The sequence below is a fragment of the Lutjanus erythropterus genome, chromosome 2 (genome assembly GCF_056507025.1).
Source record: "Lutjanus erythropterus isolate fLutEry1 chromosome 2, fLutEry1.hap2, whole genome shotgun sequence".
In the NCBI taxonomy this organism is placed as follows: Eukaryota; Metazoa; Chordata; class Actinopteri; order Lutjaniformes; family Lutjanidae; genus Lutjanus; species Lutjanus erythropterus.
In genome coordinates, this window is record NC_139318.1 from 36,472,827 (window position 1) to 36,499,439 (window position 26,613).

Genomic DNA, 26,613 nt, shown 5'->3' on the forward strand with positions numbered 1-26,613 from the left:
GTTGTGTGCACTATATTGCTTGCGTGAAATGGAACTGCTGAGTCACTTTATTTTGTAATAGCTTCTCTTCGTGTTTGGTATCCTGATCCTTTCACAGTTCCAACTTTTGCAGATTACTGTCACTCTCATATTAGCAGCAGAAATGTGTAAGTCGGGTATAATCTTTCAGTTCTTGTTTTGTCTTTCTTTTTGGCTGCTAATTTGTCAGTTCTGTCAGTCAGCAATGTTGCTCTTGGATTGTGGAGCTGAAAGTAAGAACAAGTTTGTTCTCAGAGCGAGCAAGTGTTGACAGCCAAGCATGCTCTTGCTGACACTCTTATGAAATTACGAGAACAACAAAACATTATATTAATGTTTAGATGCACTAATGACTCCTATTGACACCAGCTAAAAATACAAGGTGTTTATTGGGTGTCTAAGCAGTCTTGAATAGTGTCTTCAAACATATTACATGGATAACAGAGCGCTCCCAGGATCTTTCAGGAAGAGTAATCTTATAAATTGTATTACAGACTTATAAAATATAATATAATATAAAATATAGTTGATTATGTGAGCACTCACAGGTGTGATAAGTACACACAGGTCACATGACTAATTATCGCAGTCATTCCATTTCTTTTTCTTTTTTTTTTCGGTGTTACAACTCATTTGAAAAAGTGCACATTTATCAGTAAAAAACATGACAATAAATGGTCCTATTTTATAAATAGTCCTGAAGAAACTACAGGCAGAACATGTTGTTCAGCTCAGTGTGCAGCGGTTTATTTTAATACTTCATCAAAGATGTTCCTGTGACCGACCAGCACCTGATTGTTAAGACTAGCTGTACAGGGGGAGGGCTGTTTACTCCAGCTATCCATCTTTAAACAAAAACAGCAGGCAAGGAAACAGCTACTTGAATATGTATTCAAGTTTAGCTATTGACCGATTTGTTTAAATCAGTAATTACATTAATGCCTGACTCTGTATATGAGGCAAGGCAAGTTTATTCATATACCCAAGGCACAAAGGCAATTCAGAGTGCTTGACATAAGTTTAAACATACACAAGAAAAATAGAGAATATTTGTAAAGTGAATATTTAAGGAAAGAAAAAATGCAGAGATACAGCAGATTTAACAGATTTAATGAAATGCTGAGTATAAAAGTATAAAAATGTAACATCTCCAAATGACAGTGAGCATTGTGTAAGAATATCAAAGCAGGATAAAACAATCCGCTCTCATTCCAGGTGATGGCCAACAACAATCAGTTATGTAATAAAGGCCAAACTTTTGTTAAGCAGCTTTGAACCATTCAAAGCTAAATACCACATTTCTTTGATGCTGTTCTGTAAGTGTTATTAGGCACAAAGATGAGGGTTTATCTGAAACTAATTTAAATGTAAATTTGGTTCAGTAGAGGGCTTTCTTGTATATTTTATGACCAGGCTCACTGTTTACGATATAATGTATGGAGAAAAACGGGAAAAATAACAGTAGCTTCCCAACAAATTCTCTATCTACAGGTGACACACTGCAGGTCCATTAGTGTTTAATTTGGGCTTTATTGACCACATGGCTGTGTAGTCTCAATTTCATTAACCTGTCAGTTATAACCAGCTGTGAGTAAACAAACTACAGTGAGAAAATTGTTGTTTTAATAGATGCAAATAAATAAATAAGTAAATAAATTAAATGGTGAACTGATGATAAATATGGGAGAATATGAGCACGTCTGGCTAAAACGTACCTTATCTTCCACAATACTAGTTGCATCAGCCTTTAAATCAAGTTTTTTTTTTTTTTTGTTAGTAATTTTTTAAATTTTAAATCCACTGTTTAGAATTTGAAATGTACTGTGATTCATTTGTACCACTGAGCACCTTGAGGATATTTACTTACATGTGAGGAGTCATTCAGGCTCCTCATGGAGTCTGCCTTGCTGGAACTTTAACCCACGACTCACTTATTTGGGTGTTAGTAATAACACAGCTATGCTCAGTTTGAGCACGATTGTGTGTGTGTGTGTGCGAGTGTGTGGATATTTCAAGCAGTGTAATAAAACGGATGCGTGGCACAGGAACTATGACTGTTCTCAGGCACGGGAAGCTGATATGAGAGGCTTGATGTTCTTGAAGGCATTTATTGCTGGAGGTCATTGAAGTCAGGAGCTTTGAATTCTAGGCTGCAAAACAATGACAAAACAACCTGACATTACACAACCAAGTGCAACATGGACAGAGGTAACCCTGTCTGTGTTGACAACTTTATATATATATATATATATAAAAACAACTTTATTTTAGTGTGCTTTGAATAGTTCTTAGAATTAAACTACTCAGAAATGGTTAAACTTTATGGCTAAATGGTGAAAATGCATCTACATCATCTGTGTTCTTATGTTGTCAAAGGAAGAAGGTGTCTTTTTAATATGAAACCTTGTTTACACTGTATATTAAAAAACAACAATATTTGTGATGCTTTTTCTCAGCATATCAGTGCAAGGAATTCATAAATACTTTTGGCATGTGGTTAGAGTCTTTTAAATGTCAAAGTCTTGTACTATAAAGTCCCAGGAAAGAGTTGTGTCTATAGTAACAGGATGCCATGTGGCGACTGATAATATTAGTGTGTCCTGTGACATTACACAGGAAGATACACAGTTGTTTGCAAGGTTGCACGTAGTCATGCACATGAAATTTTATCATTTATGACTGTCTATAATAGACTTGCAATATCTCCTGAAAGCGTGCAAACACATGTTCGCAGTAAAAGAGAAATCTGAAGCCATGTGACAGTTGGCAAAGAGGAAGTAGCGCATGTGAAGTTATAAAATGGAAAGGCACAATAAATGGCTCACAGTGTAGTATATGGTACACTGAACGTGACTGCAGCAAACAAGTCCTGTCATTTAAAAAAAAAATGTGATATACATAATTATTCAACTATTTTTAAATATACAAAAAAAATCTAGGATATCTTACACCTTAATAAGAAAATTTAGACGAATTGTTTAATATTCGGTGTTTCTGAATGATGAATGTTTGGACTGTAACTGAATGCAACCATAAATATGACTGGAGACGAGGCCAGTGTCGAGTCTGTATATTGACGTCTTACTGACGACTGACGAGAACAGAAATTGCAGTCAGGACATATTATTGTGTCAGGGCAGTGTGTTTGTTGGTCCACCACTTTGGTCTGGACTGAAATTGCTAAACAATTATTAGATGTTTTGCTGTTAAATTCATTGTCCTGAGAGAGGGAATCCTGAAGGTGATCCCCTGACATTTCCTTCACCCACCATGATGTTGACATCCTTGGTCCTAAGTTAAATGACTTGTAGATCCAAACCGATTGATCAGTCGGCTGATGAACATCTGATGTCATTTTATATATAAATAAAGAAATAGGTTTCTTACCCCCTAATATCAATATCTGCATTTGCCCCGAAAAGCCTTGATCAGGCTCTAATATCTTGTCAACAATTTGATGTATTGCCATGAAATTTGGTAATAAAAAAAAACATTCATGGTGCTCGATGAATGAATCCTAAGAATGTTCTTGATTCCCTGACTTTTCCTCTAGCACCACCATTAGATTGAGAATGTCTCAGCAGCTGCTTGCAGCTGCTTGTGGGCGGCTGTGGCTCAGGAGAGGTAAAGCTCCTCTTTCATTAATTTCAAAATCGGCAGGTCAGTCCTCCAGTCCACATGTCAGAGTGTCCCCGGGCAAGATACTGAACCCCTGAAATCTATTTGTGATTGTGTGAATGAATGGGTGAATGTGTAGTTGTAATAGTGCTTTGAATAGTCGATTGACTAGAGAAGTGTTGTATAAATGTAATGTTATGTAAAGTCCATTTACTATGTACCAGAACAGCTGTAGTGAAATTTCTTACCGACTTCCTTGTCCAATTATAACAACATTTCATTCAGCAGCATCATAGGGCAACTGTAACCAAATTTGACCAGCACTTTGATTTATGACATAACAAATGGCATTTCCCATCAGCCTCAACTGTACTCTGTAAACTCGACGGCTGCCCCTGACTAAAGATTTCCCTAGTGGAGTGGCAGCTGTTGGCTCAGGCCATTAGGTGACTAGCCATCACACTTTTATGATAATGATTTAAGTATTTAAATATGTATTTTGGGGGCGTGAATGAGGTGCTTGTTAAACATTAGCAGCAAAGGTGGTAATGATTCTGAATGTGAAAGAGCAAATAACATTATTTTGTTTATTTATTTCAACATAGTACAACCTCACACAAGTCTAGATGTTCAGAACACAGAAATAAATAACTTCCAACTTCACAAAAGCAAAGACTCGGGGACTTATCAGCTCAGGGTGATGTGTACTTACATATTAACTTGCTCTAAACTCCTTCCTCAAATGCTTGATGCTTCCTGTCCCCACTGAACCCACTGTGTCCTCATTGTCTTTGATGTTTGAGTCCTGGTTGGAGCTGCTGTAAGGGACCTAATCACTGCATTGCTGGTTGTCAAATTGGCCTCCTGTGTCCCGGTCTAATAGGACCACTAACAGAGCTTACTAACTAATGCCATCTACAGCACAGTTGGCAGCAGTGTGCTGATGACTTCAGTGTTACATGACAAAAGATTTGTGTTGCATGTGTTGCAGCAATCCCCTGATACAGCGAGACGCTGTTTTTTGTGAGTAACAGATAAATGAGAACTTGGTTGACTAAGACTCTTCTCACCAACAGATGGTTTAAGCAACTATCAAAGGGCAGCCCTACTACAATGGTGAATGCCTATGTTAGCATTTAATCCAAAGCACAGCAATGCAGCCTCACAGAGCCGCAGGAATGCCTATAGACTCTTAGTATATATCAAGTGACAATCTCATGATTAAATTTAGGTTAGAATAGACAAGTAAGATAGTTCACTGTTGAATAGGTGGGATTTATTTACATTTTGGCACAATGATTAATAATTCAGACACTTAAACATACTTGGTTATAACCACATTGTCATATCATCAATTTTAAATGTAACTTCAGAGGAGCCAGCAGATTTCCTGTCTTATTCAGAAAACAGCAGAGGAAACTAACTATAATCGCTGCTCAGGGAAAAAATAGGTCAATAAATAAACATGCTCGGGTGCAAGATTAGCATATAAATAATGTTGGATCTCAGATGTTTTGTGTCAAAAGTGTTCTTTGCATCCAGGAGATAAACTGAGTAGAATTTCTACTCAAATTTAACAGAATCAGATCTGTCACATTTGTAGCCGGTGCTTTTGGTGCACTTATGGAAAATTATCAAGAGCCCTTTTCTTACTTTCTCTCTTTCATTCTTTATTTTCTTAGTGACAGTTTATTTAAGCACATTAATACAGAAATTCACAAAAAAAGAAAAAAAAAAAACGTGACAACAGGTTTCAAATCAGCAAATCTGTTACATTTCATTCATCTTCAGGAGTTCAGGCCCACTGCATCATCCTATTCTGAAGGAGGAGGGAGAGAAGAGAATCGTTCAATTTTTCAGCCAGGGGAGTAGAATTGAAGATGTGACAAATAATTTTCAGTGCGTGTTTACCTTTGACAACAAGTTTAGTTGAGCACTCCACTCTGCCCAGAGGGTTCTCTGCGATGACGGTGTAATCCCCGCTGTCCTTGGGCCCAACTTTGAGTATCACCATGGAGCAGACCCCACATGTGTTGGTGATGTAGTAGTTAGTGTTGGTGTTGAGGCTGATGTTGTTTCTGTACCAGGTAACATGGGGTCTGGGGTTTCCAGTCACCGCACAACTCATGTAGCACTCGTAGCTCTCTGGACTGTTGTGTGTTTTCAGCGGAACAGAGAATGACGGAGGCGTCTCGAAGCTGCAGTCCTTGGAGGAAGGAAGGTTCAAAGAAAATGTTTCTGGAAGGATACAGGACAAAGGAAAGAAAAGTTAAAAGGGTGATGATGGAGATCCGTTTCGTTGCCATATTCCCTTTAGTCGTCTGTTAATTGATTCATTTATCTTCCCTCAGTGTCTTTGGCAGAATACTCAGGGAATGTCTGCCTTTCATGGTGCATTTCTTGTACATAAAGCAAACAAAACATTCATTAGCAATGATAACTGACCTTGCAGTTTGTCATGCAGTACTCTTTACTCATATGCACTTGGCCTTGGCGCTTGTTGCCAGTCTAATTGTCTTTTCATTAGGGAGGCATTTTTATCATTGTTCTTTGAAATTCTCACTCCCATTACACTCCTATTAAGTAGCTGTTAACGTTTCCTAATGAATTTGTACACATCTAGGGCAGCAATTAACATTTGTTTTCATTATTGCTTTAGTCTGCCAATTATGTTCTTGATTAATCATCTATTTTATGAACTGTCAAAGGTAACAAAGCACCCATCACAGCCTCCTAGAGTCATATGGTCATATTGCTTGACCGACAATTCAAAGCCGAAAGATTTTCTCCTCTATCAGATTTTAGAAGCAAGAACAAGAAATGCTTGGAATTTGTACTTTATAAAATACTGAAATGATTAATAGATTATAAAAATAGTTCAATATTCTTCTTTGGCTCAAATAGTTAATAAATTAATTGTTTGCAGCTCAGTACTCATCTATGTACACCTGGGTTGATGCCTTTTTGAACTACACTAGGGCTGCTACTAACCATTTTATATTTATTGTTGATTAAACTGTTGAGCATTTTTTCTGTTAATTGTTTAGTCTCTGAAAACTGAAAAAAAAGAAATAGTGAGAAGTGTTCATCACAACTTTTGAGAACCCAAGGTGACATCTTCACAAGTTGTTTTGTCTGACTGACGGTTCAAAACCCAAATACATTCACTTTAAAATTATATAAAACAGAGAAAAACCATGTGGCCATTTAGTTTGACACTTAAATATTACACTCTTTTGAGTTGTAAACAAAATTATAATACTGTACTATGATGAAACACATCAATGCTGCTGTTGATTTTGACATTTCTTAATAAATGCATTACAATTGTGATTTCATGGGTTGAAGAAGGCTCAAAACAACCCTGCTGTTTTAAATCATCCTGAAACTTAAATGCTGCGATAGGTCCGGCTGCTTGGGACTGTTCTACATCATGTGATTTAACTGTGTTACAAAAAAGAAAGTCACCAACCTCTAATCCTAATCAGAGGTGGGAATCTGTGAAACAGCGCTCATTTTCAAATACGTGCTGATCGAGACTCATTATTCACAAGAGGTTACACTAGTTACGTTTCCTGCTTTTCACACAGTAGAAGCAGCACCGGATTGCGTTCTTTCCCTCGGCTGATAAGCCCGTGGTAAACAGCAGGACTACGGTTCTGTACTGATACTCCCCTGTGTTGTGGCTAGCAGGTAGCATTAGGTCCGCTAGCTACAACACAGGTACAACACAGAAATCTTTTTGAAAAGGGCCAAAATATATCAGTCTATATTATCATCTTTAAGACATGCCCTTATTTTTTAATTCCAATGGCATGTGTGGAAGAGTTCAGTCATAAAATTGGCAGATCATAATTTATTTTTTTTCTTTTTGTCGGTTGACATAAATGTAACTGATTGTGGTAAATGGACATAATATTGTCTGATAATTACTGCAAACCCCTGAGTTGAATCAGTTTGAAATTCTATTGTGGTAGACTTTGTGATATCAGCAAATATCACATCATTGTCCAAAGAATAGTCATGATATCGTATCACAATAAAACTTGTGATTTACACCCCTAAAAGGGCTACAGATGTGTTGTCAGTGACTGTCAAAGCTCCAGCGGACTCTCTGTGTCTCCAGTGCTTCTGTGTGTTTGCAGTGTTTCTCTGCAGACATGGAGAGTCTGACAGTAACTGCACATGGTTGGTGCTCGCTGTTTACTGCTAAATCGTGAGACATTGCCTCCTGCATCGCACACTGCGCAGCCACAAGGCCACGCCCACTACAGTGGTTGTCCTGTGCAATCCACGTTGCCCCCCTCCCCAGTCTCTTTGCCCACTTTTTTTTTTTTTTTTACATTTTTGGGTGGTGTTTGGTTCAGATCTGGGGTTTCAGCTATACAACACAATTTTGAATTACTTTGTTAAACCCACCTTTTCTTTTCTTTACTTCCCAGGTTGCTGAGTCAGAGGGTTCAGAAAGGCCCATGTCATTCTTGGCATACACCCGGAACTGATACTGCCTTCCCGGCATGATGTTGACGGCAGTGAACTTGTTATTGAACAGATGGTCTGCTACAGTGTGCCAATTACGCTTCACAGAATCACGCTTGGTGACCATGTAGTGCAGCCTGTCGTCTTTCTTCTCATCTGGAGACGGAGCCCAGGAGACCGTCACTGTTCCGGACACGTTCTCGTCCAGCTCCACAGGGCCTGGAGGCTTCGGGTCATCTACGAACAGGTAGGAGAGGATTGTTAGTGTCATGATGTTTTATGTTTACACTGACAACAATACCTGAACAAGTGTTGCTCTCTTTAAACTTTTCTTTGCACGTTTGCACTTTAAAGAGCATAGCATCATTTTTGCTTCCTCCAAAAGCTAAAGCAGCTTTTGAATGATCTTAATAAGAGAATACATATCAGATTGCACATCCATAAACTTTTGTTACTTATTTAATCTTCATTTGTTGCTGATTAGTTTTTCCCACTGTACCTGTGACTCTTATTTCAATACTTGAGCTGTCTTGACCAACCATGTTCTTGACAAGGATTGTGTAGATCCCAGTGTCTTCACGCTCTGCTGCAGGGATCATTAGCTGTGATGACGTGTCTGTGTTGCTCACTGACACATGCTTGGCTACAGGATGACCGTCCTTGAGCCATTTAATAGTCGGGATAGGAGAGGCCTGTCGACAAAAAGAGAGACAGTATTATGATTTGTGTTCATATTATAAATGTCTAATATGCCACTTTAGACGGGACACTGAGTAAAAGGACTTGGCTTCTGCATGAATATGAATGAATATACTGAACCTGGAAGTTAAAGTTGACTCGAGCAGAGTTCCCAGCTCTCATTACCATGAAGTTCTTAATTTTTCGGTCAGTGAATTGAGGTTTCACTGTGACAATGTCGGAAAAGTATGAAATAAAATTAATGAGAAAAAATATTAAATTAAGGCAAAATGTGTCAAATCTTGACTGTTGGCAGTTCATGACTTTCCACAGACTCACCTGGAGGGGGCATTGCAATGATGTAGTTGTCCAGCTCTTGAGGCTCACCGTCTCCACCCTCATTGGTGGCCACCACTCTTACCCAGTACATGGCCATAGACTTCAGACCCATAATGGTATAAGAGTTCATAATGATAGCACTGGAGTTACAGCGACCCCATTCTGGGTTTTCTGCTGGTCTGAGCTCCACAAAGAATCCTTTGGCTTCGTCTTGAACCCCTTCCTCCTCTGTGGGTTTGGTCCAGGCCAGTGATAAGGTGCTGTATGTGGAGTCTGTCACCTTCAGGTCAATAACTTTACCAGGTGGCTCTGAAAGGACAGACAATTAAGCATTTAAAAAATGAGATATGAGCAGTTGTTTTGAGATAATAATAATATTATTACAGCTTTCACTGGCTTATTACTCACTCTTTGGATCTCTTGCAAACACAAATTCAGAAGGTGAACTGGGCTCTCCAGCACCAGAGATGTTGATAGCTGATACACGGAACTCATACTCGATGCCTTCAACAACATCCTTCACTGCGTACTTTTTCTCTGTTGGCATGTGAAATAGTATAGTTACGACCATAAAATATAACAGAATCATTCTTCATGTTTATAGTTTAGGAAAGAAAGCACACCTGGTTGGGCCAATCACAACCATTTATATAATATGGAGTGGTTTCTATACAGTGAATGACTGATGAGTTAGAGTTTAGATTTGAAAAGTCCCATGTCACACTTTTTGTTGTTCTGATTGGTTGTAGGTCTATCCAATTGACCTTCCTAAGTCCCGCCCCTTTTCACTCTGTGCTCCAATAACAGTTGAGCAAGTTTGGTACTTCGGTCAAGTTTCTCCCTCAAGGTTTATCTATTTTGAAAAAAAAAATATGCTGGATAAAAGACATTACTGGAGGACCTATAAAAGTTATATATATTGACATTTTAAGTTGGCTAATCAACATTACTCATTTGTTAGCTATTAAGCTAGCATTTTGCTAACATTAGCCAACTAGTTTGCTAAGATTTTGCTAATATTGGCTTACTTAAGATATAACCCTATATGTACCTACTATGAGGAAAGGCGAAAGTTGACGGAGGTATCGAGTTTGCTCTACTGTTACTGCAGCACAGAGCAAAATCAGGTCAGTTGCATCCAGTTAGGAAGTCTGTTCAATGCACCAGGCTCCTGAAACTCAGATTAAACTGTCAAACTAGGCAGTGCTGATCAAATATGAGACAAGATTCTGCCTGAAATGTTTTCAGAAACATATTTGAGTGTACTGCTAAGCTGTAATTCATGAAAGATTGTGACCAGGTGGCCATAATTTTGTGTCTTGCCAGAAAATGGATCTGCTCTGATTGGTTATAGGCTATGTTTTGTAACACCCCTTGGAAATAAAAACAAATTCACATTTGTCTAGAATTAGTCAGGCGACGCCACGCTGTCACAACTGTATTTAAACTGCAAACAAACACATTACATTGTGTCAGTTGCAGTTAAAATGGCTTTACCTCTGATTGGCTCATCAGGTGGGTTGACCAGGCTCCACAGATTGCTGCCATTTTTGCGTTTCTCCACGTTGTATCCCAAAAGGTTTGTTCCTCCGGTATTAGAGGGTGCAGACCAAGCCAGATTGATACAGTCTTTAAAAGCACTAACAATTTTGGGAGTAGAAGGAGGTCCAGGGTATGCTGAAAGAATGATGGATGCAAAAAAAAAGTCACTTTTAACTGTCTTTTATGTGGGACACTGTCACAAATAAAAATTGGTGTGCTTGTAGGAAGACTCACCCTTAGTCCCTGCCTGAATGTCATCAGTCTCCATCATTTCACTGATGCCTTGTTCAGTCTCCGCCCTGATGTGGTAACAGTACTTTCTGCCATGATCCACATCAGTGTCCCTGTATTTAGGCTCTGGGCCAATCTTGCCTAGTTTCTTCCAGCTGTTCCGGCCAATCTGCTGGCGCTCCATGATGTAGTTGGTGATAGGGCAACCGCCATTGTCTTTGGGAGGCCTCCATTTGAAGTCGATGCAAGTTGAAGAACTTTCAATAATATCCACAGGGCCCAGGGGCTGTGTTGGTCTATCTGCAGTAAGACAAAAGAATAAAAAAAAAACAACTGCACTTATATCCATGTCTTACTTTATGTGTATATAACTTTAATACAAGTCTTGACATGCAGAGTACAAACCTAAGACAACAAGCTGCATAATGGCCTCAGTTGTTCCACATTCATTTTTAACCTTAACCTTAATTTCTCCCGTGATTTTGCGCTGGCACTTGGTTAACAGCAGGCGGCTGTGTGTGGAGGACTTCTCGATCTTGGTGTGGTTGTCCTCCAATAGCTCTTCACCGTCATTGTACCACTGGATCTTCATGGGTTCCCGGCCAACAAAGGTCACCTTGAAGGCTGCATCTTTCCCAGTTTTGATTGTAACAGGTTTTATGAACTCGGTTAGATCATCAGCGTTAATTCTTGGAGGATCTAGTAGAAAAAAAAATCTTTTGTGTGACTTTGTTGGTTATTTGACAATATTTTACACATTTTCACAGAGGCTGTCCTTTTGATTTGCTTGAGTTGGGGTGCCTCAGATTGATTCCATGTACAGTACCTTCAACATTTAGTGCAGCTTCTGTTTTACGGCCATCAGCTTCACAACGGTACTTTCCAGCATCTTCTTCTTTGCAGTTTTTGATAATCAGTTTGCGATAAGTTCCATCTTTCACAATACAGATAGTATCCGTAGCTGTTATCTGAAATGCACACACACACATGCACATAAATACGTTTAATGGTTTGTATGTCAAACTTATCACTTTTTAGACAGAGAAATTAAATAATCTGGATAGTGGCTTGGACGCCAAGTCTAGTTACAGACAGGTGTCGAATTTTGAAACAGGAAACTTTATTGTGTTTTCCTTTGACACCTTTCTGTGGAACGCTAAATGTTATTTACACCATGTAGCCTGAATCTTCACTGTAGATCCTTATAGCCACATTCACATGCATTTGCACACTGTCTGAACTAGGTGTGTATGTTGTAGTGGTGTGCAAACAGCATGTTGGGACTTCAAGAGACTTGGATCACTCTAGACAAGCAGTATGGAGATATTTTATATCTTTTCTCCAGTTGTTTTTTTATGTTTGACTCCATTATGATATTGGTCAAATTAACTGTTAAAAACATCAATACATTCTAAAGTATGTCTTGCGAATCATAAGCACTTATTTATTTGGCAAACATTCAGTATTAATTTGAACTGTAAATAAGGTGAAATGGCCAACAAAAACAGTTGTTCTGGCCCAGAATTAAAATTTCATGGGAAGACACTGCTGCTGTAGCATTGTTGTCAAAGAAGTGGGTATTTCAACTTGGCATCTTTCATTAATCTCTGATGCCATATCATGGCCATTTTATGATAAATTACAGTGAATATATCAGATGTCTCCTTTAAATCTCAGAAGGTTAATGGTAATCTATTATTCTATCAACTCCTATGTTCTTCACCTCTTTCCCATCTTTGTACCAGACTCCGTCACAGTCCTCACTGCTCAGCCTGCAGACCAGTTCTGCATCAGTGCCTATTATGGCAGTCACATCTGAGAGTCCGCTCGTGAAGTATACCCCAGGATCTAAAGCAAAGGCAACCTTATTGTTAAGTGGTATCAGGACTATAATAGGAGCATCACATGATGGGGCTTTGATGGATCTTACCGATGACCGTGTCAGGGACAAGTGGTCCTGCTCTCACTCTCTTTCTTTTCTCTTTGACAGGTTCCCCTTCTTCAGTATCATCAGCTTCAGCAGCCTCTCCCTCCTTTGCTTCTTCCTTCTTCTTGGGTTTTGATGGTTTAGGTTCACCTGTTTCAGACACTTCCACCCCCTCCTCCCCCTCCTCCTCCTCCTCCTCCTCTTCCTCCTCTTCCTCCTCCTCTTCTTCTTCTACATCCTCTCCCTCCTCTTTAGCAGTTCCTTCTGCGGCGTCTCCCCCTTCTGCCTTTGCCTTTGATTTTGTCTTTGTCTTTGTCTTTGCCTTTGCCTTTTCCTTTTCCTTTCCCTTTCCCTTTCCTTCAGCTTTAGCCTTAGCTTTAGCTTCAGCTTTAGCCTTAGCTTTAGCTTCAGCTATAGCTTTAGCTTTTGCTTCAGCTTCCTCTTTAGCTTTTGCTTCCGCTTCTGCTTTTGCAGCTGCAGCTGCTTCTGCCTCTGCCTTTGCCTTTGCAATCAACTCCTCTTTCTCTTTCTGTACTTTAGCATTTTGCTCCTGAGCAATCTTTAAAAGTTCTTCTCCACCACCACCTGCACGGGTTGTTTTGCGAGGTTTCTTCTTTCCAATTGAGTTTGGATCATTGTCCGCTAATGAAAAATACAAAGCAGCAAAATTTCAATGTTTCACGGGACTTTTTTTGTATTTGATTAAATTAACAATTTAAAAATATGTAAATGGTACCTTCCACAATAAGCCAGGCACTGCAGGATGAAAGTCCAGCCATGGCAGCATAAATTCCTTTGTCCAATGGCATGCAGTCCTTCACCACCAAAGTGTGAATCAGCATGTCATCGGACACAAGGATGTCATATTTGTCCCCTTGCTCCAGTTGAACATTCTTTCCCTTCCAAGTGATCTTTTTCAGAGGAGTTGAGACGACACACTCAAACACAGCGTCCTCTCTTTCCTCTGCTTTCACGTCTTGAATCTTGACCAAGAATTCTACAGGTGGAACTAGACAAAGCACAAAATTACACTTTAAGATGGGATCTCATGTTTCCTGTCACAGGACAACTCAGGCAGTAATTGTAGCTCTGTTCATCAGTTTTATGGCATTGGCTGTGTATTACAGTAAAGCAGTGGTTCCTAAAGCGGGGGACGAGCCCCCTGGGGAGGGTTGCAGAGCCACTGCAGGGGGTTGTGGATGCAAGTATTGTTGCTAATGATGTGTTTTTTTGTTTTTTTTTTTGAGGGGGGTGGGGGGTCACTGCAGTAAAGTGTGTATATAATTAATGTGGTGCACCATCTTACGTTTTAAGTCAGTTGAGAAGATCTTAACTCCATCAACCATTACTTGGTATAATCCTGCATCCTCTGGGTCAACACCATTGATGCTGAACACAAACTTCTTTCCCACTTGCCTGAGTCCGTGTTTTACCTCTGTGTCGGCATCAAACGGAACCATAATGCCGTCCTGTTTAAACATAAGCAGTCGTAAATACAGATGGAACAATATGACATAGCAATAAAAAAAAAAGTCTCATTAACTTACTTGACTGTGACAATATGCCCTTGTTCAATATTGCATGTTATTTTTTTCTATTTTATAAAAAGGCTGCTACCGACTGCTGCATTCCTTTTGTTCTGCAGTTGTACATGCATAATTCAAACACTGATTTCCAAAGACAATGCATGCCAGTTTTTTCACGTGCTTAGGTCATGACTGGCTACTTTTATTTCAACAAAGAAGGAAAGCAGAAACACTTAAATTAAAAGGAAACATGAGTTATATACTCACAAAAAAAATGTTATACATGTCTGATTTATTATGCCTTTGCGCCACTGACAGCTGTGGCTGGAGGCATTATGTTTTCACATTCACAAGGTCAAAGGTCAATTTCGGGCAACATCAAAATATTCTCTCTTGTCAGTCCTCTGTACTCCTTTGTAAAAATAGTCTGTAAGTGAAGACAGTATGTGTCTACTTGGAATTATACATGCCACTGTAGTGATGACTACTATTTTGCCAAAATACACCCGCCTTTTGTTAAATTCTTTCAATGCCATCACCACATATTATCATATATTATCTGAGTCTGGACAAACATAGATGTAAACTGCAGTTTGACTGGTGCATGGAGGCATACAGCTGTGAGGTGGTAACTAGTTATTTAATGAAGGAAATTTTTACGTTGTCATTCTTCTTTGCTTTTTAATGTTGCAATAGATATCGTATCATGGACTTTTTTGTGGTTTTATTGTACCTTGAGTTTTTGGTATCGTTTTGGTCGTAAATGGGGAAGCAATATGTAACGTGCATCTGATTGCGTCTGCGTTGTCATGGTGCATTTGTTTGATTTATTCTCTGTTGAGAAAATAGAAAATATTTAAAAATGAAACATCTCACCTTGAATAAGAAGATTTTGCTGCAAGGGTCTTTAAGTGACATTTCAAGTTCAAACTCTGCACCACCATCAGCTTTCACTTCAATGGGCTTTAGGTTGCACAGCCTTTCAACAACCTGTAGTCATTGGAATTAGGAAAGAAAAGATTTGACACTGAAAATGTTTAGATTTCTGATATTACAGCATTCATTCATCCTCTTATAGATGTGACTATGTAGCTGCTTTGTATTTGCAAATGAGGCTGAAACATACCTTTTCTTGCTCTTGCTCCCTTTCCATCTTTTTCTCATTTAGTTTCTTCAGCATCCCACGAAAATCAGTGACACCATACTGAGCACAGATGCTCTCATAGTCTTTCTTGTCTGCACTCATCAACAGTTCCCAAAACTTGTCATCGATCTCTGGTTTTTTCTCTTCCTTTGGCTCCATGTCAACCCTTCAAAAAGAAAAAGAAAACGTATTATTAAACACTTTAAAGTAAGAATCATACATGACAAAGTAAAACAACAACAAATAATTCACTACTTACTTATTTTTTAAAGCCTTTTTGAAGTCCTCTGGTGTCTCTCGGATAGCTACAACACAACCAACAGCATGGTTACAATTTTCCTTCAATGAATGATACCACCACAGTCCATTTCTACTATATGAGAAGCAACTCCTTCAACACAAGCAGTTTGATAAAACATCTAAAGAACCAACACAAAGCAAAGTACAAAGTTTGCTAATGCCAGCAGTGGAAACAGCAGAGGCAGTTTGTTAAATTTAGGATGTGAGGAACATCTAATGGAAAGTAAAGGATGTTTTTTAAGTTATTATAAGAACTATAATGGCAGAAAGTACTCATATCGGTACTTGGTATTGGAAAGAACCCCGATGAAAGCACTTGTACTTGGTATCAGTGCATCCAGGCTCCAGAATTAATGTGCCTGCCTTGCTTTTTTTGTTTGGTTGTTTTTTTTTTCATTTTTGTTGTTGTTGTTTTTTACCAACCAAAATGTAAAATGTATGTACACATCCTTATTGTTTCACATATCATACGTACATAATAGCTAGGGTTGGATATGGTTCACATTTGAACCAATATGGTACTGATATCAGTACCTGGTATTCAGTACCAGTACCCACTGGCACCTTCTGTCGCCACCATATTCTATCTGTAATAATACAAATTTAATGTCTTTTGTAAAAGTTGTCAGTCAGTATCCAGAGCAGCACAGGTTTCATGTCAAGGAGGAAACACGTGGGATATCCTTCCTGTTATGTTGTTGTCGTTGTTAGCACTGCTGTGCTTCATTCTGTATTATTCCTGCATTGATAGTCTGCAATTCACAAATACTGGTTTCAGACTTACTAATAAAACTCACACACTGTTGTGGTGTGTTAAATATTTAGTTGTTAAGGAGTTTCAGGTGCAGTCAGTGGCTGTATGTCAGCTAACAAGTTTGTCAGCCCCAGAGCATCCAACTCGGCAGCTTATGGCTAATCAGCTGTTTACATCCCACTGAAGTTGACTCTGCACGGCTCTCTCAAGGATGATGTGGAGGCAAAAACATCAGTTAACACTGGCTGAAGAGGGGCTTTGAATTTAGGTTGTTTACCTGTTCTTGATTGCTGCATGGCTCTGCTCTTTTTATAGCCAACTACAATGGAAAAAATAGAGTGAAGTGAGACAGATATTTATTTATTTGAATAATTAGATTTGATTTAATGTATAATGCAGTAAAAAATGTGTAACTGACCCTCAATAATGTTAAGCGCAGCAGTTACAATTGCTGTTCCATATTCATTTCTGGCATAACACTTGTAGGTGTCAGCTTGGTCCACCGATACATCAGGCATCTATCAGTCCATACATGATTATCAGTATTTTTGCAAAAACCAGGATAGTGTGCAACTACAAGACAGCTTTATTGATCTGTAAGTCTTGTTTGGATTTTAAGTTATTGGAAGAAGCATTGCTTATGACACATGGTCAGTGTTCCCACCTGTAGTTGGTGTTCACCGGTACTCGTATCGTAGACGACTTTGTACCTTTCTTCATCAATTTCTCCATCATTTCTCACCCAGGTCACAGTTGGTGTTGGTTTTCCAACAACTATTGCTCTGAAGATAGCCTGTTTTCCTACAGAAATGGCAATTAGAATGTACCATTATGTCATTACCTTAAAAAATCTCAAAAAGAAATTAGGTTGCACATGTGATGCGGGGTGGTGTCTTACCTTCTTGAATAGTTAGAGCAATCGGTTTCCGAGTGAAATCTGGGGTGGCCATGCCTTCAGGTACTTCTTCCACAAACTGGGTTATCATAACTCCAGGCACTCTTGACTTCTTTTTGATTCTCACTGTCATTCAATTAGATAAATTGCATTATTTACAAATTCATGAAGAACTTGTGAGGATTTGACAGATTGGACACCATTCACTTTAATATTATATCTCAGAAAACGTGATGCTGTATGCATATAGTTTGATAAGTCAACATATTTTGACATTAATTAGTAATCTAGTTACTTACCCTGCCCTGGAGCCGTTGGCTCCTCATCCTTAGATTTGCGTATTTTAAACATCTTGATAGAGACAACAGCTTCTCTGTTAATGGAAACAGATTATGATGCACTTTAAAAACATGTGATACTTTATCAGGCATCCCTGTTTAGTTTATCTGTATACCATTTTATTTGGTCTTCACTTTGATAGTTGCTTTAATTGTGTAATAGGATTTTCCCATGTCAGTGCTGAGCATATCCTAGACTTGTAGTGTAGTCTGGAACTGTTAGCATGGTTTGACCACTGTCAGCAATCCCCATCTGTCTGACATGCACTTAATCTCCTCCAGATGGTCTGAATCTGTAATGGGTATCACTCATCATTGTTTTAACTAGTGGCTTGAGGAATTATGCCTGTTTTTACAACATGATGTTGATGCATTTTTAAGTAAAGCCTGTCCTTGGAGAGACAGTAAAGACAAAATGGGACACAATTTATTCTTCCTTGAAGTGGGATAAATAATGTTATGGCATATGTCGCATTGTGGGACGTCAGCGATGAACAGTAACATTAAGTCATGTCAAAATCGGTGAGTTAGTAATTCTATCTGAGCTATAAAAGAAAGGATTCCTGTGATCAACAAATACTTAGCATTCCCTTTGTAGATTCCTGCAAGTGACCGGACTAATTTTGCAGCCAGTAGGTCACATACCTCATAAAACTATCTATCTCAGACTCAGGTAGTGGCGTAAGTGGTTGACTGCAGACGTAACATTAGTCATAACCATCTTTGTAAATAGGTTAGGTATTTAGCACTGAATTATCTGAAACAAATGGTGACAAGATAAAACATAAAAGATAAAAGATACCACCAAATGTTACATTTTGGGTGGCTAAAAATTACTTACTTTCACTTTTTGTCAATGGAAACTGTAGTCAAAACTATGATGTGGTCATTTTGATGACAAAATATCACCTTAATTACTTAAATAAATTCATAATTAACATGTTCATGCAAAAATGTGTAATTAGTCAGGTTTCATTTTCCATAAAAAGCTTAAGTTACTCTTTGTCAGAACAGTGTATGTGACAAATCAAATAATCTTAGAGGCAAGTTTCAGTAAGTATGGAAATCTACTTTTACACAAAATTATTAACTGTTAAGTAATGTATGTAATAATCACAAAATACTTAATCTCATCATATTTTTAAATCTGACAGAAGGTTTCATTTAAAAAGAACTTAGAACTGTCTTCGCCATGTTTAAATTAATTTTAATTCATTTGATTTGAGAGATAGATCTAAATTATTATCTTATATGTAAACATTTCTTCATCATATATGTGATGCAAATGTCTCACTGAATCTTGAATCTTCAAGTATAAACTAATTGTAGGACTCAGTCTTCTGTTAATCTTCCTTAATTTTTATGATCTCATTAGTATAATAATGACAGGTGCCTTTTGTTCTTGGATTAAGTTTGATAGCCACTTAAACTATTAATACTTAGTTTAATCATAATAAATTAGCCTGAGTTCTGTCAGTTGATGAAGTACCTGCATATTTAGCAGTTTTGCACAGTGGGTGCGCTGCTGTGAAGCTATATTTGTCTGAGAGAGAAAATAGCTGTGCCAGGGGTGTGAAAAGTGAACTGATTTATGAATAACTTGTCAAGTCTGTGTCCTAAATCTCACAGCTGCATTTAGTCACGGAGTATATACTTTCACATTGCCATTTTCTGTTATAAAATACTAAATAAAATATTTAATAAAATATTGTAAAGCTTTTCAAATAGTATAACCCATTTTTGCAAGAGGAACCAGTCTTAGTATGAATACATAAATAAGTTTGTATGTGAATTGTCTTTTTCTATAGTTATACAGCACTAATCAGTGTGATACTGATCTTTCTTTAGCATTTCCCAGTTTGTAATCTCAACAAGTTTGTACAATGTTGTTTGCCTAAAAACATGTATCTTAAACAACATTATTACACCTCATATTGGCTCTTATTATCATATTAAACTTAATACATACTTGAATCATATAAGCTGCCATCAACATTCAATAAGAATTATGACTGGCCAGAGCTCATCACTATTCATACCTTGTATAGTGATATGCAAACTATAGTGTCCGATTAGCACATAAAAACATGCATATTTACAAACTTCCGCTGACAAAATAAAAAAGATTTTGGTGAAATATCCAACCATATCAGGAATTTGCCCAGTAAATATAAATGTACTTACTATTTTTTCAAGTAAACTGCTGTTCTCTGCTGTGTGTTGCCAGCCAGCTTCCAGCTGATTCTTGAGTGTGGGCTCTCCGTTTTGAGAGGCAGTAAAACCTTTCAGAGACACTCTGAGCAACCTAACCCACTGGTTTTTTTTGCTGTGCCTCATGGGAATAGGTTTACTGACATGCACTTTGGCCCTAAGGTGCTATAGGTTCTTGAAAAGGGGGCACCAGAGGAAATGCAGCAGAGAAGCTCTCTAATCCCTCCCTCAAAACTGGAATTTAAGCTTTACCAGGGCAGCAGGGTGCTTTTGGGTTGCTCTTTTAAAAAAAAGTCTCATGAGAAGAGGCATAGAAGTGGCGTGGGTCGAGGGCTTAATTGTACATGCAGGCTGCCTGATCTTCCCAGCATTTAACAAGAGGTAAGTGTCAATTAAATTCAGATGTTTAGAGATTTTGGCATTAATTTGTTTGAGAAATATTTAGAAAACATACTCAGAAATGTCAGAATTAATTAAGCATAATTTTATGCTGAAAGCTTATCCCCAGAATTAGACAATTTGCATGAGCGTTCGTATTTATTCTGACACTGTTCCGGACATATCACACAAAAAGCTAACAAAACGAGCTGAACTTCATTCTAATGCTAATTAACCACAATTATTTTTTACTGTCTCATTGAACTGAAACAGAACAGAAGTAAGTTACATAGTGGCATTTATTCTAGCATTGTAAGAAGCACTTCTTTTTGAAAATGAGACGTGTCACCCTGCACTGGTCAGTCATGCTGTAGCCGGGGGTGTAACTGTCCACCCTCTCTTCTTCAGTGACTCTAAACTTGGACAAATGTCTGACCCCACACTCCTCAGAAAGGTAATACAAGAAGACTGGACATAAATTAATCACATAAACCTTCAAGGAGGTGAACAAGTGGTATGAATTTTGATACTTGCTTGCTATGTCAAGGCTTGACCCAGGGCAACAATTATGGTGGTATTTTTTGTGAATATTTCTACACATAAATGCATTTTCTGTTAAGCGCTCTGTTTTCAAAGTGACATGCAGGTCAGATTAAAAATTCCACATCACAGTTGCAGTATGAAATATTTATTTACACCAAACCCACACATTCTGATACCTAGAACAGACTGTAGCAGCCAGTATCATATAAATTTTTCATGTCAGTATCACCTCTCAGTTTCAAATCAGGGGAAGATTGCTAAGCCACAATTAAGGAAAAATAGCATCTGCAACCAAGCAATCACTATACACTTGAACAAAATCTAAAAGTGCATCTAAAATTAATTGAAAGACACAAGCAGAGCCTTTAAAAAGCACCTTTAAAATCAGTAAATTACTGGTACACTGTCATGTGGTGTAAATATTTTTGCTGTTTAACATACGTTATTGCAGTCAAAATATGCAAGATTGCGCATTAGTATTTCAAGCTTCCATTTTATTGAGATTGGACAGTTAAAATCAAAACAAACAAAACATTTGTTTGTGACTTTTATTTCAGTAACACTAGTATGCTTTTGACCTTGAGTTCAACTTTATAGAAATTTGTTGCTAGAATAGTGAACAACCGAAAAGGAAGATGATATGGGCAATATTTAAAAAAAGTATCACATTTTACATTTGACAGGGTTCGCTTAACTCTAAAGATGCGGTATGTGAATTACAACAGCGCGGTTTCTTTTGGGGTTTTTCAGCAGTTCTGCCATCTTCACTGTGTTCACTTATTCTGGAATAAAAAGACAAAGGGAGTCATTAGTTTCAGCCTGTATAACATGCAGATAAATGCAGATCATAGTGACAATGTCTTTAAAATATAAGTGAAAATTTACCTCTGACTGTCAGTTTAGTGGAGCTCTCTGCCCTGCCCAATGAGTTTTCTGCAACAATCTTGTACTCGCCGGTGTCTTTAGCTCCAACCGTCAAAATGAGCAGAGAGCAGACTCCACAGGTGTTGGAGATGTAGTAGTTAGTGTTGGTATTCAGACTGATGTTGTTGCGGAGCCATGTCACATGAGGTGTGGGATCACCTTTTATAGCACAGCTCATGTAGCATTCGTACCCTTGAGGAGCAGTGTGCATTTTCAGTGGGACAATGAACTTGGGAGGACATTGCAGATTACAGGTCTTTGATTCTGGCATGTTCAAAGTGAACTTTTCTGGAAGAAAACAGATTTGCATTGCATTCGGTTAGTATTTATAATTTATAATTTACAGGTACAGTACATTCTGTCTCTTCTGTCTGTTTTTTATACTAGAGTTGATTATCGTGACGGCACAGCAGAGCAATGTAGAAGTAATGTTCAGTTCCTGTTTCTTTGCTAGGAAATTGAAAAAGAAAAACATTTCTCTGTGCAAATAGAAAATGACAGCCAAATGGTTTGGAGTATCAAAATTATATGGATACCTGCAGAAAGGCTTTTGAAAGATCCTTCATTTGGTGTGATGATTGGATCAAATCAAAGTCAACTCTCAACATATCAACCAAATCAATTGGTTGATGTGGGAGCCTCAATAATGTGTTTTGTTGTTTTGCCACTGATCCTGATTGCCAATCGTCTGTGACCCATATTGACCAATACTAACTGTTTTGTTTTGTTTTGTTTTGTTCAAGTAGCTGGTAACTAATAGCAGTATTATAGGTCAGTTTAACTGCTTTGTAGTGTATTGGAGTCTCCACTAGGTGGCAGCGTGACCAAGGCTACAAAGCCTGTTTGACCGTAAAGTGCCTGAACGTGCAGCTCCTGGCCAGTGAACGAGGTGGGAGCACTGACATAGCATGAGAGCTCCCCACAAAGGAAGCTATGACATCTTTATTGCCCCCTGGTGGCTGGCTGCAGTATAAGCCAAAAATCCTCTATGTTAGCAGATGACACATGGGCCAAACTAAAAAAAAACAATGTCATTGTCTGAAATTTTAAGTGGTTCTTATTACGCTGATGTTTGTTCAAGTGTTCATTTTGATTCTCATTTCATTCTGATCAGTTTGTGATATCAAAAGCGGGTTTCACACTGTGGTTGACAGCTGAGCCCTGCTTGCAACTGACATGGCCAGATTTATACCTTGGCTCCAGCCTCGATCATTAGAGATGGCGGTGCGGATAATTTGGCTCCATTTTTATACTACAGGAGGGGAAATGGTGTCCATCTTTATTTACAGTCAATGGGTGGAAGGCAGGATGTGCATTCTAATAGTTTATCTTCAGGGCTTTCCACCAGAAATTCTTTCATTAGCAAGGGTTTTTTGCAGGTACTGAGCATATGACTAGAGAAATGACACTTTGATTATACTGCATGAGTTGTGTGAGGAGTTTTAAATGAATGTTTTGCTATTTTAAAAAACGGAGCACCATCAACCTCAACAAGTCTGGCCAAAATGTTTTGGATTGATTCTACGGTCCCATGGAGGTAACGCAAGGCAGCATGGGATGAGAAATGGACATACAAATCATGCTGGGGGTGAAGTGCTCTTTTAGGTTAGTTAGCATGCAAACAGTGATACCATCTTAACTGAAAATTATCTCAGGTGTTTTGTGTTATCGATTGGCAACTAGGAATAGTTAAGGAGTAGTTAATCCCAATCTCCCAAGAGCGTATTTTTCAGAATATCAGCTAATAACGATCTGGCCATGTCAATTGGCTGAATATTGACAGACTATTGTAGGTAACTTTTGACCCAAGGTAGTCACAGGCAGTTACAGGCCAAAATGAGGGCTGAGCCTCAGACTGATGGCTTAAAGGATTGTCGTATTTGTCCCATAATGTTTACCTGCATCTTTTGGCATTTGTTTTTGTGGGCTTCCATGCACACATTACATTGCAAATAAGAAGTTATAAAAGCATAAAGAAGTCACAACCATACTGTGCATTTGCCAACGGCATCAGTCTTTTAAATTTAATATTTAAACAATCTGGGTACCATATAAGTCCTGTATTTACTTAAGCCTGAGTCTTGGTGAAAAATGCAATGATTCCTCTGCTAGACCTAAAAAAGTACATACCTTTTTTGGTTTGAATCAGCCACTTTGTTGATTCAGAGGGTTTGGAGGAGCCCATGTCATTCTTTGCATAGACTCTGAACTGGTATTCTCTGCCGGGCATTATGTTGCAGGCTGTGAATCTGTTGTTGAAGATGTGATCTGCGACAGTGTGCCATTGCCTTTTATTTGAATCACGCTTCATCACCATGTAGTGCAGCCTGTCGTCACGTTTCTCATCTGGAGACGCAGTCCATGAAACGGTCACCGTGCCAGGCACATTTTCATCGAGCTCCACAGGGCCTGGTGGCTTAGGCTCATCTAGAGGTCATACACAAAAGTTTTTTTTCTTTTTATCAATAGTTGAATAGGAAGAAAATATTTATACAGTAAGAGGGTACAATATTTTCTCACCTGTGACCCTTATTTCAATACTGTAGGTTTCTTGGCCGACAATGTTCTTGACAATGATGGTATAGATTCCAGTATCTGCACGCTCAGCAGAAGGAATCAGAAGCTGGGATGTGTTCTCTGTGTTGCTGATGGTCACCTTTTTAGACACTGGTCCTCCATCTTTCTGCCAGGTGATATCAGGCCAGGGAGAAGCCTACAAAGAGTATGAAAATATAATTTTGTCAGAAGACTAAATGAGATCACTGTATATGCAATATCATGGGTATAAATCATCTAAACTACCTCATAGTTGATGTTGAATCGTGCAGAATTTCCTGCCCTCACCACCATGAAGCTTTTGATTTTGGCATCTGTGAATCGTGGTCTCACTAGGCGCAAAACAGGATGAAAATTGTTCATTACTTGTCATTATTTTGATGCTGAGGTAGGTCAAACCAAAAAAATGAGATTCCACTGCAGAAACACAAAATAACAAAATTTGTACATAATATTACAACATACAGTAATGCTGCAATCATTTGTGTTAGACATTTGACCTAAGATAGGAATGATTTCGGATCCAAACATAGCCCCACCTTTATATTTCAACCAAATTGACACAAACCAATTGAAGTTGTTATGTGTGCAGTACAATTCTTACTCAACTGTTATTATTAGATTTTTGGAGTACACAAAAATGATCTGATATCTTTTTTGCAAATGTAGATAACATACACTAATTTTGTAAACCAAATATGCTGTTGCATTCTCAAGTAAACTCATATTCTAAATGTATAAATGTTGATCTAAATGCTGAAATTAAAGCCTTGCTTCCTGCTCTTATCTTCTCTTACTGGTGATAAGATGGAGAAGCCAAATATACTCAACAAAAATATAAATGCACCATTTTTTCTTTTAGTGTTCTTTTTTACAAGTTGAACAAAAAATCGAAGACTTCTGTGCACAAAAAAAATCTGTGTTAGTGAGGATTTCTGCTTTGCCAAGATAACTCATCCGCCTGACAGGTGTGGCATATAGAGAAGCTGATCAAACTGCATGATTATTGCACAGGTGTACCTTGTACTGGGTACAGTAAAAGGCCACTCTAAATGTGCTGTTTTATCACACAAACCCAAGTTTTGAGCAAGTGTGCATTTGGCATAAGGACTGCAAGAATGTCCACAAGAGCTGTTGCTTGTGTTGCTTCATTTCATTACTATAAGCCATCTCAAATGTGTTTTACAAGAATTTGGATGTACATCTAACCGGCCAGGCCAGGATGTCCACATCTGGCTTCATCTAAGACCTACCACCTGGACAGTTTATGCAGCATTTGGTCTCCTTAACCGAAAAATGTTTGCACAAACTGTCAGAAACCCTGTCAGGGAAGTTAATCTGCATGCTTGTCATCCTCACCAGGGTCTTGACCTGACTAAAATGAGTAGGGAAATTGTGTACAAAATTTGAGTGAAATAAGCCTTTTTATGTGCTCAGAAAATGTCTTAATCCTTTACTTCAACTTGTGAAAAGTGGGAGTGAAAACTGAAGTCTTGCATTTAGATTTTGTTGAATGTATAGTCCATCACTAAGTATTAAACATAGTTGAGTCCACCCAGAAACCCTGCTTATAATTACAATACAATACAATGATCTTGATTGTTTTGCTTGATTGTTATCAAGGTCACTCCAGTTTGAGTTTGTTAATCTCTTCATCTCAACTGGAATCAAGCTTTGCACAAAAAGTTCTGCTTTTCTCTGCCCCCCCAAAAAATCATATTTTTTCTTTCAGCAACTCATTGTTTATATAACTATGTTCTAAAGTTAACTGGGTCTTTAAGTCTTAAGCATTGTTACAGTAGAGAACCTGTACTCACAATATTAAATAGAACTTGAAGTGAATTGTCTTACCAGGAGGGGGCATAGCAAGGATGTAATTATCCAGCTCCTGGCTCGCTCCTTCTCCTCCATCATTAGTAGCAATGACTCTCACCCAGTACATGGCCATTGACTTCAGGCCCTTCACTGTATAGGAAGTCATGGTTATTGCATTTGCATTGCAGCGATCCCATTCTGTGTTTTCTGCAGGCCTGATCTCCACAAAATATCCTTTGGCTTCATCCTCAACCCCCTCAATTTCCTTGGTTTTGGTCCAAGACAGGCACAGAGTTGTGTAGGTGGAATCTGTCACTTTCAAGTCAACGACTTTACCAGGAGGCTCTGTAATACATGATACACATTCAGTGCTGCAATTTGTTGCCTGTATGAAGTA

The 26,613-nt window shown here is 38.4% G+C and overlaps 2 protein-coding genes and 1 long non-coding RNA gene across 5 annotated transcripts in view; 1 reads left to right on the forward strand and 2 right to left on the reverse strand.

Moving 5' to 3' along the window:
* Positions 1-5,280: 5,280 nt before the first annotated feature.
* On the reverse strand, positions 5,281-20,110 carry igfn1.3 (immunoglobulin like and fibronectin type III domain containing 1, tandem duplicate 3). Of its 3 annotated transcripts, none has more exons than XM_084738645.1 (24): positions 19,974-20,110; positions 17,751-17,824; positions 17,455-17,577; positions 17,221-17,357; positions 16,975-17,074; positions 16,834-16,875; positions 15,762-15,807; positions 15,485-15,668; positions 15,235-15,348; positions 14,139-14,301; positions 13,569-13,841; positions 12,836-13,474; positions 12,629-12,753; positions 11,732-11,873; positions 11,311-11,604; positions 10,909-11,205; positions 10,630-10,809; positions 9,541-9,669; positions 9,133-9,441; positions 8,935-9,020; positions 8,615-8,807; positions 8,056-8,352; positions 5,548-5,874; positions 5,281-5,450 (listed from the first exon to the last, which is right to left on the reverse strand). In XM_084738645.1, exons 2-24 carry the CDS (start codon positions 17,800-17,802, stop codon positions 5,446-5,448), a joined length of 4,257 nt encoding a protein of 1,418 aa, XP_084594771.1. In that variant the 5' UTR covers positions 17,803-17,824; positions 19,974-20,110; the 3' UTR covers positions 5,281-5,445. The 3 variants fall into 3 exon arrangements, with proteins under 3 accessions (XP_084594771.1, XP_084594752.1, XP_084594761.1); XM_084738626.1 differs by having other exon boundaries at positions 5,281-5,455; XM_084738635.1 differs by lacking the exon at positions 19,974-20,110 and having other exon boundaries at positions 5,281-5,455; positions 17,751-18,651.
* Positions 20,111-20,254: 144 nt separating this feature from the next.
* LOC146332060 (uncharacterized) overlaps positions 20,255-26,613 on the forward strand; it is a 114,197-nt gene continuing 107,838 nt past the window's right edge. Inside the window, exon 1 of the long non-coding RNA XR_014772026.1 lies at positions 20,255-20,381. This is a non-coding gene — a long non-coding RNA (uncharacterized LOC146332060). The remainder of the gene's footprint in view (positions 20,382-26,613) is intronic.
* The window catches only part of igfn1.1 (immunoglobulin like and fibronectin type III domain containing 1, tandem duplicate 1), a 37,804-nt gene continuing 32,241 nt past the window's right edge, over positions 21,051-26,613 (reverse strand). Inside the window, exons 22-27 of the mRNA XM_084738663.1 lie at positions 26,253-26,561; positions 24,648-24,733; positions 24,366-24,558; positions 23,976-24,272; positions 21,807-22,133; positions 21,051-21,703 (exon numbers count right to left, since the gene is read on the reverse strand). Of these exons, the coding sequence (XP_084594789.1) occupies positions 21,699-21,703; positions 21,807-22,133; positions 23,976-24,272; positions 24,366-24,558; positions 24,648-24,733; positions 26,253-26,561 (1,217 nt within the window). The 3' untranslated portion in view covers positions 21,051-21,698. The remainder of the gene's footprint in view (positions 21,704-21,806; positions 22,134-23,975; positions 24,273-24,365; positions 24,559-24,647; positions 24,734-26,252; positions 26,562-26,613) is intronic.